Source organism: Polyodon spathula, chromosome 7 (genome assembly GCF_017654505.1).
Source record: "Polyodon spathula isolate WHYD16114869_AA chromosome 7, ASM1765450v1, whole genome shotgun sequence".
NCBI lineage: Eukaryota > Metazoa > Chordata > Actinopteri > Acipenseriformes > Polyodontidae > Polyodon > Polyodon spathula.
In genome coordinates, this window is record NC_054540.1 from 53,783,385 (window position 1) to 53,796,630 (window position 13,246).

A 13,246-nucleotide genomic window follows, 5' to 3' on the forward strand; every position below is an offset into this window, starting at 1 on the left:
CTAGTCTCTGAGCCGCTGTTTGAAAATCTAACACACACAAGTCTCGTGCTGGCAGCTGCTGGCAGCTGGGTGAACTAAGTTGAGTTCATGTGTGTTTTTGTAGATATTAAACATGTCATGATTGAAGAACAGCAGCACAAGCAATGTGAAAAAAACAACAACAATCATACCAGAAAGCAAAATACATTCTACGTATAAAACTGTGATATAGAAATATATTATGATTGGCGGCTAGCGACATCCATGATAAGAACTACTGATTTGCAGATTTGGGACTGTATTATAATCACTCATTGTTGATCCAGATTATATTGTCATGTTATCTATTTTGCTTGAGCCTGCCATTCATCTTTTATCATGAATTATCCCATAATTAATTAAATTCAGGAGTATCTAAGTTCCTTATGTTCATGCTCTGCCGCCCACAAAGCTAACTGAGTCCCAATCGATGGAAACGAACAGGACTGACTTCACATCGCTTTCCTGTCGGTCCTAGTAGCAGTTTCATTCTGCGTTTCATGAATATCTTATAAAGTCAAACCGACTCATGAGTTAAAGCTTTGTGAATATATAAAACTTGGCTTTATACAGCTTGTGACTGAAGTGATAACAAGAAAGGCCCCATATGCATCCAAGCCCTTGATAAAAAGTACACTTAAAAACAAAAAAAAAGAACATAATACATCTCGGTAGCAACGTGTGGCAATTCATCCTTGCAACTGCCTGTTGAGTGCCTTTGTTCGTTAACTTATTAAGGTGCAGATGATTGCAATTTGTGTCACTGAGTGTAATTACTGCAGAGCTTGTTGACACAAAATATGCAATTAAATAAGTAAATTGATAGGCAGGTTGTGTTTTAACCTGATAACCCACAGTCCCAACACAGAACCACTGTTGGTCAAGCTCAGTCCTGTTTGGTGAGCCTCCTTACATGAAACAGCCACTTTAACATTTCAGTAACTGCATAAGGCAGCAGTTATGTGTTTTCCCCACTCCTGTCACTGTGACACCTGTTTAGCCCAGGCAGATTTTTAGATCCTGGGATTTTAATCATAAACCCATTGTGCACAAATAACCTGGGGGTCACTTTCTGTTCAGCTAGGTCGTTATGACAGTTGGTAGGTTTGGGCCTCTAAGCAGGACCAAATGGTTGACTTCACATACCCATTTGGAGACCTCCAAAAATGCAAATGCATTATAGAGAGACCATGTGTTGCACACAGACGTGCACTTGTAGACAGATTCAGTTTAATTATCTTTAGAAATTAATGATAAAAAGTAAAGGTCGCGCGATAGAAAGAAAGGTCGGCAGAAATGAAAGGATCCTAGTGTTACAACTTCAAACTTCTGGGAGGTGAGGAAGTCCTGACAGACATTGCAGGGTCAGACTTAGGTGAAAGGGCTTTGGGAAAGAGTAGGTCCACAAGGCATACTGTAGCAACACCAAACTGCACACTTTGACAACCACAGGCTCAGAATTAATAATATTTAATATCCAATGAACACTGGTAGTAGCTGTTCAAACCACTTAATAAAAACTGGGTTCTAGACCAACAGATGTCAACAGCACAAGGCACGTACTCATTATGGAAAACCTGACTTTATGCCACTGACAGTCTTGCACAACCACAGCATACCTACATACCTTGATAAGTGGTACTGCAGAGCAAACATTTATAATCTCTTTTTATTACATGTGCTTCTGACTCAGAAGAGAAAGTGCCATGTTTTATTACTAAAGTCTGATGAATCCCCTCAAAAAATGTCAACCCAAGAGCAGAAATTAGATTTTTGTTTTTATCTAACACTTGATAACTTACAGCACATAAAGCATCTCTTTCTGAATACATTCTGGAAATTGCTGACCTTGCTTTAATCCTAAACAATCTGAAGAATATTATATGAATTGAATTGCAGCATATAAAACACAGCATTCATTCATGAAACATGTGAACTAGGAACTTGGGCCTACCTTGCAGAGGAAGCTGATGTTGAAGCCAAATGTCTGTGCGTTGCGGGAGCCAGAGTTCATGAAGTTCCCCACCAACAGCACCAGCTCCAGCAGCCTCGTGAAGTTCTTGCTCTTCTTGACCTCCTCGCATGCGAAGGTCACGTTCATGATGTCAGGCCGGATGTTACTGACCTGCTCCTCGAACGTCAGCTTGAACTGGATCCCGTTGAGCCGGGGCCTCAGCAGCTTCACTGAGCTCATCTGCAGACAGAACAACAAAGAAAGTGCTTCAGTACCCAGGGACTGTGATCTTCTTCAGTGATGTCAAGGCAATAAAAATGACAATGTATCCCAAGTAGACAAAAAAGTAATCGTTGCAAATAATTTATATATAAACCTTTTTTTTTTTTTTTTTTAATTATACAGTACTGTGTAAAAGTTTTAGGCAGGTGTGAAAAAATGCTGTAAAGTAAGAATGCTTTCAAAAATAGACATGTTAATAGTTTATATTTATCAATTAACTAAATGCAAAGTGAGAGAACAGAAGAAAAATCTACATCAAATCCATATTTGGTTTGACCACCCTTTGCCTTCAAAGCAGCATAAATTCTTCTAGGTACACTTGCACAAAGTCAGGGATTTTATAGGCATATAGTCAGGTGTATGATTAAACAATTATACCAAACAGGTGCTAATGATCATCAATTCAATATGTAGGTTGAAACACAATCATTAACTGAAACAGAAACAGCTGTGTAGGAGGAATAAAACTGGGTGAGGAACAGCCAAACACAGCTAACAAGGTGAGGTTGCTGAAGACAGTTTACTGTCAAAAGTCATACATCATGGCAAGACTGAGCACAGCAACAAGACACAAGGTAGTTATACTGCATCAGCAAGGTCTCTCCCAGGCAGACATTTCAAGGCACACCTCCGACGTGGAAACAAGGCCAAGTGATTCAGCTATGCACGAAAACACAGGAACTGGGGTGCAGAAAAACGGCAGCAGGTGCTCTGGACTGATGAGTCAAAATTTGAAATATTTGGCTGTAGCAGAAGGCAGTTTGTTCGCCGAAGGGCTGGAGAGCGGTACACGAATGAGTGTCTGCAGGCAACAGTGAAGCATGGTGGAGGTTCCTTGCAAGTTTGGGGCTGCATTTCTGCAAATGGAGTTGGGATTTGGTCAGAATTAATGGTCTCCTCAATGCTGAGAAGTACAGGCAGATACTTATCCATCATGCAATACCATCAGGGAGGCATCTGATTGGCCCCAAATGTATTCTGCAGCATGACAACGACCCCAAACATACAGCGAAAGTCATTAAGAACTATCTTCAGCGTAAAGAAAAACAAGGAGTCCTAGAAGTGATGGTATGGCTCCTACAGAGCCCTGATCTCAACATCATCGAGTCTGTCTGGGATTACATGAAGAGAGAGAAGCAACTGAGGCTGCCTAAATCCACAGAAGAACTGTGGTTAGTTCTCCAAGATGTTTGGGCCAACCTACCTGCCGAGTTCCTTCAAAAACTGTGTGCAAGTGTACCTAGAAGAATTGATGCTGTTTTGAAGGCAAAGGGTGGTCACACCAAATACTGATTTGATGTAGATTTTTCTTCTGTTCACTCACTTTGCATTTTGTTAATTGATAAATATAAACTATTAACATGTCTATTTTTTAAAGCATTCTCACTTTACAGCATTTTTTCACACCTGCCTAAAACTTTTGCATAGTACTGTATGTTAATTATTTTCTGGCCATGATTGCTATAACAGCACTATACTACTGAACCACGTCAGGCTTATTATTATTATTATTATTATTATTATTATTATTATTATTATTATTATTAATTTCTTAGCAGACACCCTTATCAGGGCGACTTGCAGTTATTACAAAATATCACAATTCAACGTATCAGATTACAGAATATCATATTACAGATACAAGCAGTTACACAGTACAGTAAAATCAATAGAAAATAAGATCTAATTCAAATAACAGCAAAATAAAGACTATACTAAGTAATTGCATTTAATTCAACTAAGAGCAGTTACACTTACAGTAAAAATCTTTGCTTATTCGAGTAAATTCCATTAAGAGCATGTAGTAAATACAATAAATGAATAAGAACAATTTCAATTAAGAGAAATTACAAAAAAAATGTGAATATGGAGTTAAAATCAAGTGCAAGATACAAGAAATAGTTATAATTAAGAGCAGTAGTGGAATACACCAAAGTAAAGAGCAGTTCAATGGAACAGAGCAGGATCAGTTTCCTCATCAGGTCAACATATGATGTTCTCCCATCATCACAAAACCTAAATCCCTGGGTAGGCGAGGATCCCTCATGTCCTTTGTGTTCATCACCTGCAACATTAAGGCAAATTTTGACAGGATTTAAGGTGGGTCTTAGCCAAGGACGGTTTACTTGGCACCATATCCAAATGTTGCAATGTCTGACCTTAGCACTGGAAGACAAGCGTAACATGACCAATAAGTTGCAATCAGTTCCATCAAAACATTACACACAGAAGACAACATTCCACCACCTAGGAGAGCAACCGCCAAGAAAAGGTGTTAAAACCAAACCTCGCCCAGGACAATTGGAAGCTGCTAGAGACTGGAAAATGCTGGTGGATGTTGGTCAACAGCTTATTTTTCAAACTCAGATTGCCACCACTAACCTTCGACCAGATATTGTCTTGTAGTTTGGATCAGCACGCCTTGTTTACCTGGTGGAGTTAACAGTGCCATGGGAGGATGCTGTAGATGAGGCGTATGAGAGGAAGAAACTGCGGTATGCTCAAATAGCCGCTGAAGCGGAACATCGAGGACGGAGAGTCCGGGTTTACCCAGTGGAGATGGGTTGTTGAGGATTTGTGGCACACTACAACCCGGTTTCTAAGAGATGTCGGATTTAGCTGCCAAGAGTTGCGTCGCACAGTGAAGAACTTATCTGAAGCAGCAACCGGCTGTGGTTGAGACTGAAAGAATCTGGTTGGGAATCTCAAGCACAATGCAAAGAAAGATATGCTGATGTACAGGTAAGGAAGCCGGGCTCAGTTGAGTGGGAGACGGAGGGGGGTGATGCTGGGATGAGGGGTTGTGGGCTAGTCGACAAAACACAGAGGACGGAAGGTGCCCACTTGAAGACCCAAGAAATGTACCCTACTTAGCTCAATCCAGATGGTTGTCATGCTAATGCGCTGGTGAGACCACACTGTGGTTGATACTTGGAGCCAGCATTGTGGCCGCTGTGTGTTCTGATGTGCTGGGGAGGCAATAAAAGCTGATCCCTGTAAAGCTACGTCTTAGTTGGTGCTAATCTGGGAGAGTGTCGAGTTCAATCAGAATGAAGCTTTAACATCTACGCTCATGTAACGGAAATCAAGTACAAGATGATGCAAGTACTGGTACAATTCGGTGCCATGTAGTCCAGTATAGTCGAGAGTTGTGAGATTTACAGGCTGTCTGAACAGATGAGTTTTCAGGAGAAGCCAGAAGATGATCAGGGAGTGAGCAGTCCGGATATCCGTGGGCAGGTCATTCCACCACTGAGGGGCAAGGCTGGAGAAGGAGCGGGATCTGAAAGCGGGGGAGAGGAGTGGGGCGTAGGAAGACTTAACAGTCTGAAAACAGGAGGAAGCAGAAAGGTCAAGACAGAGATAGGCGAGTACAAGAGTTCTGAATTGGATGCGTGCGGCGATAGGGAGCCAGTGGAGACAGCTGAGCAGCGCTGTAGCATGGGAAAAACAAGGAAGGGAAAAGACAAGGTGGGCGGCAGAGCTTTGGATGAGCTAGAGCGAATGGATAGCAGAGGCAGGGAAGCCAGCCAGGAGTCAAGGTTGGTCAGTACTAAGGCCTGAACTAGGAGCTGCATGAAGTAGTGAGGAAAGGGCGAATTCTGCATATGTTGCTGAGGAAGACGCGTGCCAGAGTAGAGATGCGCTGAGAGTAGGAGAAGGAGGGGTCAAGGGTAACACCGAGGTTCTTAGTATAATAATGTAATATCTTTATTTTTATACAGCACCTTTCATAGTGGGCCACCATCACAAAACGCATTACAGAGGTAGGCTGTGCATTATATACAGAGTTACTTACAATAGGACATTGATTTAACATCTCATACGCAGGATGGAGCACAAGGTGGTTAAGTGACTTGTTGGTCACACAGTGAGTCAGTGGCAGAGGTGGGATTTGAACCAGTGACCTTCTGGTTACAAGCCCTGGATCTTGGTGGATGATGAGGGAGAGAGGGTGGTGGATTCAAGAGGAATAGATAGAGAGATCAGTGGTGGGGGAGAAAGAGGGGTGGAATGAAAATAAGGTCTGGTTTCGAGAGGCTGAGTTTAAGATGATGTGAGTGCATCCACGAGGAGATGGTCGAGAGAGATACTGGAGGAAATGTCAGAGTCATAGGGGGAAAGGAGAGGAAGATCTGGACATCACCATATAAATAATACATGAAGCCATGGGAGGAGATGAGGGGACCCAGGCAGTGGGTATTAGAGAGAAAACAGAAGGGGACCCAGGATTAAGCCTTGGGGGACACCTGTCGAAAGACAGCAAGAGGCAGAGGGTGAGCCACGCCGGGACAGCGGTACGTGTGATCGGAGAGGTAGCAGGAGAACCTGGCAAGAGCAGTGCCAGAGAGTCCCAGGTCAGCAAGGAAAGACAGGAGAATAAAGAGGTCGACTGTGTCAAAGGCAGCAGAGAGGTCAAGGAGACTTAGGACACAGTAGAGGGAGGTGGCATGGGCAGAGAGTAGAGAGTTAGTGATGAGAGAAGAGCAGTTTCAGGGGAGTGTGCCAGGCAAAAAATTGGAGGGGGTCAAGAAGAGAAAGTTTTGACAGGAAAGCAGAGAACTGGTGATGTACCACTCGCTCGAGGGTTTTGGAGAGGAAAGGGAGAAGGGAGAAGGAACAAGAGTTCTGGAGGGATGACAGATCAAGAGAGGGGAAACAGCCAGAGAGCAAAGAGGTGTTGAGAAGAGGAAATGAAAGGGAGTAGAGCAGGGGCAGCAGCCTGGAAAAGGTGAGTGGGGAGGGGGTCCAGAACGCACGTGATCAGTCTGCATATTTGGGAGTTGCAGTACTGCTGTTGTTGCCCTGTATTAAAATGTAAGGTCTGTCCTAGAAAAATTCTCTAAATAAGCCTAAACCATCCATACTAGCATGGGAACCAGTTTTTGCATATATTGCTACACTGAAGGAAAAAAAAAAAAATAAATTAAAAATGGAAAGTCTACAAATAAAACACTTTTAATATTGAGAAACTGCTGCCCTCAATCCGGTATCATCGTGGCTAGCTTGCTAAAGACAGTTGAAGGATATCGACAGAAGAAAATGCCATTTTCTTACCTCAACCAGGTTAGAGATAAGAATCAAATAAAAAAATAAGTAGAAAAAACCCCTTCCCTTGTTAGGTGTAATGCACAGAGAATTTCAGTTCTGTTGTACAGCTTGTCGAATAATCCATCTCTCAGAGACTACACTGGGACACTTGTCATGATATTACATTATATAAGAGATTTATTCTTGTTATGAGCTTGTTGTCTATCAAAATAACACTGTGTGCCTTTCATTTCTTTATTTGATCAGCAGTAATATTAAAAAAGGGGGTTTGCTTATGACAGCCTTTGTGGAAAGTTGCTACAAGTGGCTTATTTCCCCAGTGGGGATGTATGTGGTTCTGTTGATGTGGTGTTTATATTGCCCTGGTTAAAATGCGTTTGTATCACAGCTAATGGTCATTACACAAAAGCAAGAGGATCCGGCTATCAAGAAATTAACAAACCAAATGGAGCAAAAGCAAAGGCTTAAAAAAAACAACTATATGTTTGAATTACTTTGTATGTATGTATGTATGTATATATATATATATATATATATATATATATATATATATATATATAATATTGGTTATATTGGCTTTCCTCTATGTTTGTTGTTCTTTAGTTAACCAAGTACTGGCTCCAAACAAACTAACAAAGGCTTTTAGCCCCTCTAACTAGGAAACTATAATCTCACTGGACATAATAGTCCCACTCCACTAAACCAAACTGGAATTTATACCAACATGAAAATGCAACAGTCAAAATGCAACCTAAAAGATCCACTCTACCCTCTTTCCATTCTTTGTATTTTCTTCTGATACATGCTCCCTTCTGTTTTCTTTTTTTTTTTTTGTTTACCCTGACATCACACCCACTTACTCTTTGCTCAATCACTTAAAAACAAGCTTTTACCTCATAGTGGAATTATGGCCATCTTCCATATTCTCTGACTCTAATAAAATATTTTAGTTGGCTTTATTTTAACACATCATTTGGTATGAAACAGATGAAACCAACAGATGGTTTCCGTAGTATATAAATTTAGTCACTGAGACTGTGTGAAAGGAGTTATAGAACCTCTATACCATACAGTTGTTCAATTAAGAGGTATTCTTTGTCGACGAGAATTGAAAGATCTTACGCAAATACATTTATTTTAATTCTGACACAATATTTTAATGCTTATGATACAATCGGCAGCCAGAGCTACATATCAAGATAAACTGACTTGGCTGACGACAACCATCTTTGAATTTGTGATTCATCTTTTGACACACTGCGATGGGAGAAAAAAATAAAAATAAAAAACATCTCATGTGGAGTAGCAATTTTTGTACTAGCAACCTTTTGATTCCCAAGCAAGAAATTGAAAAGCTAAAGTAAACATTTTAATAAGTACACAGAACTTCTCTTCAAAGGAAGCTGGTGCATTTCATCAGTCTTTGTCCCAGAGAAATTAGGCATGATAGCCGAAAGACTGACACAAATCATCTAGTTACGAGCGGAGTACGTTTGCTTTGTTTTACTACACAAAGATGATGTAACTGCAGGTGGATCTATTGGCTGTCAAAATCTGTTTTTAGGGTCTGATATCCGGTGAGATAAAAAGAAACTGATACATTATTGCAGGTCAATCTCCAGAGCCTGTGTTGTAGTTTTATGTTTGCTTCATAGTCACAATGCACTTTGTGTACCTTCTAACCAAATATAAAAAAATGAAGAAACAAAAGGAAAAAAAAAAAAAAAAAAAAAAAAAAACAAAAAACTGTGAATTGCAAAACCTGTGTGCGTACAGTTTGGTACACCTCTGTTTTACATTTAAATGACCAATAATAGTCCACAATCCCAGCAGGGCTGCTAACCAGCTACATTCATTTTCTGAGAAACTGGCAGCACAGCCAGAAGAGAATACAAAACGCTAAGAGAATGAGCAATGTTTAAATTTATATGCAGATTATATTCAAGAGGGGCTGCTGTATTTACTGTTGATAATGTTTATTTTTGTTAGCAGCATTTTACTGTATTATATTTAAACAACTCTGCAATAACAACTCTGCCTAGGTACCACATGCATGTTGCACTTGAATTCGTTTTTTCTCTGTTCACATAAGTACTGAGTACTGTAATGCCACGTTTCAAAACAGCCACCCAAATCAAGTCGACGATTACAGCACCTTTTCATAAGTTATTCTCTAACATAAAATCATTTGGAGCCCAGGATAAAACTGTTGTATTAAACTCCAAACCCTTAATGATGTTTTGCATGAAAATCAGATTCTGCTTCTTTATTATTTATCAAAATCGCTGGTGCTGTCAGTCACAACAAGGCTACCGGGTTTGACTTATCATAAAAAAATGCCCTTTTTATTCCTGGCCTTTTAATTATACATCACTACGTCTTTTTATATATTGAGCAGCACTGATACTGCAGAGGGCTTTCAGGCAGTATTTTTTCTTAATGGTTCTGACATTCATTTCCAGATTTTCACCAATCTTTAATAAAGATTTAAAGAAACAGATTGTACTTTTATGCATTGAAAGTTATACAGTCACGGCACAGAGGGAGAGGGAGAAAAAAATCAATAGCCAGTTGAAATGTCTCTTCCTTTCTCTTTCTGTGACAGTTGGCAATCTCCCAGAAACTAGGGAGTGGAGTACTGCATTGCATTGTAATGTACCGTACTGCATAGTATTGCACTGTATTATTCTGAATAGCGTTGTACTGTACTATACTGCAAATCATTGTACTGTATTATACTGTACTGCATAGCATAGCACTGTACTATACGGCATAGCATTGTACTGTACTATACTGCAAATCAGTGGACTGTACTATATAGCATTGTATTGTACTATACTGTATAGTATTGTACTGTACTATACTATTCTGCAGAGCATTGTACTGTACTATACTGCACTGAATAGCATAGTACTGTACTATACTGCAAATCGTTGTACTGTACTATATTGTATTGCATAGCATTGTACTGTACTATACTCACCACGATGCCAAACTGCTCTGATTCACACAGCTCCTCATACTCGTCCTTCAGCTCCACTAAAGCAGTCAGTTCTTTCTGTTCCGGAAGGTTCTTTATCAGATTCTGAAAAATAAATAAAATATATTATTATTATTTATTTATTTATTTATTTTTTTAATGTAATCGTGCAGTTCTACTTTTGTATCTAAAATAAAATCAACCAATAAAATTGCATTTTCTCCCCAGAAGTCCAATCATAAGGTTTAACCAATGTAAGAGTCACAAATGCCCCTTGTTATACAGGTGTCCAATCATGAGTGAGCAGAGGCGGAACATAATTGGGAGTTTAACCAATGTGAATTCCAAACGACTTAATCTCTTCGGTGCATCAGGTTCTACTAGATTCAGAACTACAATAAGGAAGCCAAGTATGTAACTATGCAAACAGCTGGTGTTCTGTGAAAATGTGTTACATTTACTCAAATAATAGTAATAAATGCTTTTAAAAAGACCAAATTCCCATTGGCTTATTATGTATTTATTTTTAGATTCTACAGATTTTTTGTTTTGTTTTACTATGTAGAACATTTACTATAATATCGTTATCTTTATTAAAAATGCGCACAGATTAATCTACCAATGCCCATAAATTAACCGATCAAATATTGTAATCCATTGACAACCCTTATATATATATAATTGCGCTTTAGGACCCCGGGGTTAGGGTAGGTCACTCCATTTTACTGTGACTGGAAGCAACAGGAGGTAATCTTGGTAAGCACTTCCTAAATTGAATAATTTACTGATTAATTAAGGATAATGGGAAATGCAGATCAGTTGCGCTTGATCTTGGGTAATTATAAAATTAACTTCAGTTGGGTTATTTGTGTGGGAGTTTGAAGAGAGACAGGAATCATATTGTGAGTTGAAAACAAAAAAAAAAAAACACGTAAATGTTTTTTTTTTGTTTGTTTGTTTGTTTTTTTATTACCGGTAAATGGACTAGTCATCTGGTTATAGTTAGACATGTACAAAAGTACAGTTAGTATTCTGAAGGGAGTTCATTTTATATTTTGTTTATTTCTGTTTTTTGAAGAAACTAAATATACAGACACCGTCCTGTTTTCATTTAAAAAGTTGCTGCAGTGCTTTATTTCTCACGTACGGCGGGGTTGGTGAAACCATCCACATAAAACATTGCAGACCAGCGTTCACTTCGTCACAAACATAACAAAACCTGATATATATCTATATTTTTATTTACATATTTAAATTTAATATGCTTTACAAAAGCTCCCCGGAATGAACTCAACAATACCTTTTCACAAAACAGTTCAACAGTTAAACCAGAATCACCTGACTCCCAAGGCAAGAGCACAGAAACCTGCCTTCTCTTTCTTAGACGCAAAATTAGGTTAGACTGCCGCCAGCCCTGTGCTCACTTGGCATGCACGTTTAGGATAATATTGTAACCACAAAATGTATCCCAAAGGGTAGTTCACAGATTAAAGTGGAGAATAATACTGCAATATCAATGGAAATACAAACTGGCACTGTCTAAATGTAATAGCTCTGTGTGTGTTAAACAGTAAGTGATGTTTGCAATCATTTAGAATATTATTATTATTGTCATTATATGCAGTATTTATGCTTGTTTGTTACTGGGCTTTGAGTTAAAGGGTACATAAAAACCTTTTTATCTTGTTGTGTTACATGTTCCCATGTGTTGCTACAACTGTTACATAAGGTGTGTATATTGTTTTTATTTTTTTTATTTTGACCACTTTTTTAAAACTTTTAAATTGCATTCCCTGTCTCAAGGTGGCTTCCCATGTACTTGCATGGACCTCTCAGAACTACATTTCCCATCCTCCTCCTGCTCATTGGTAAATCCATCTCAGTTATATGTGAGCAGGAGGATGATGGGACATGTAGTTCTGAGAGGTCCATGCAGGTACATGGGAAGCCATCTTGAGGCAGGGAATGCAATTTAAGAGTTTTTAAAAAGTGGTCAAAATGTAAAATAAAAAATAAAAACAATATACACACCTTACGTAACAGTTGTAGCAACACATGGGAACATGTAACACAACAAAATAAAAAGGTCCTTATGTATCTTTTAAGTAGCTGTTCCTCACTTCTAGTTGACTGTGGCTAGAGCCAAAGTGTCTCTAAGTGCAAGCGCCATCTAGTGTATTGCCAAAAACTAATAATATTTGCTCCAAAATGGAAGCTCATTAGATGGTGCTGGTTCTTACTTCTATTGAGATATTTTAAGTCATCTTGCCTGTGTACTTTACATGCATATATGGCAGACAATTAGAACTGAAGAGCTGCTAATGAGCAAAGGGGAACAAAACCAATCACAAAGAGGCAGAGTAATATAGCGCACTGTTACTCCAGGACTGTGTTGCTGCTGCTGTCGAACACTTTGTGTAACAGTCCTGTATCTGGTGGGATTTGCTGTGGATCCTGTGGGGACAGAGCCTAAATGGTGGGACTTTGCATTCAACAATTGTAATAAATGTGCCTCTCATCTATATACCTTTAGGAGCTGTCACTTCAATGCTGCTGCATTTTACAAAATCAGATTTTCCATATTTATCATGGGAGGCTTGGAAAGGGTGATTGCTAGCAATAGAAAAGGGTTTATTTTAGTTATAAGCACAGGGGTGATTGTAGTGTTCCACCAGAAAACATAATGAGGAACGAATACAACATATTTCTTGGATTACGAAAAACCATTGCTGAATTCCTGTACAGTACATCCCGTATTTCTCCCCTGAGTGGCTGTTATAAGTTTGAATACTATACAGTGCTTAGAAGTATTCCTTAAAGGGAATCAGACAAGCTGACACAGGAGTGATTCATTGTAATGTGATTTTAACTCTGCAACACTGTATTCCCAGTTCCCTCAATGTTTTGATGGATAGAAGACTCCACTCATTAGAAAAAAAGGCTCACTCGCTTAATTTACA

At 39.2% G+C, this 13,246-nt stretch overlaps 1 protein-coding gene across 1 annotated transcript in view; it reads right to left on the reverse strand.

Annotated features, from left to right (window-relative positions):
- diaph2 (diaphanous-related formin 2) overlaps window positions 1–13,246 on the reverse strand; it is a 448,520-nt gene that overhangs the window by 147,909 nt on the left and 287,365 nt on the right. Inside the window, exons 23-24 of the mRNA XM_041253971.1 lie at window positions 10,290–10,391; window positions 1,973–2,212 (exon numbers count right to left, since the gene is read on the reverse strand). Of these exons, the coding sequence (XP_041109905.1) occupies window positions 1,973–2,212; window positions 10,290–10,391 (342 nt within the window). The remainder of the gene's footprint in view (window positions 1–1,972; window positions 2,213–10,289; window positions 10,392–13,246) is intronic.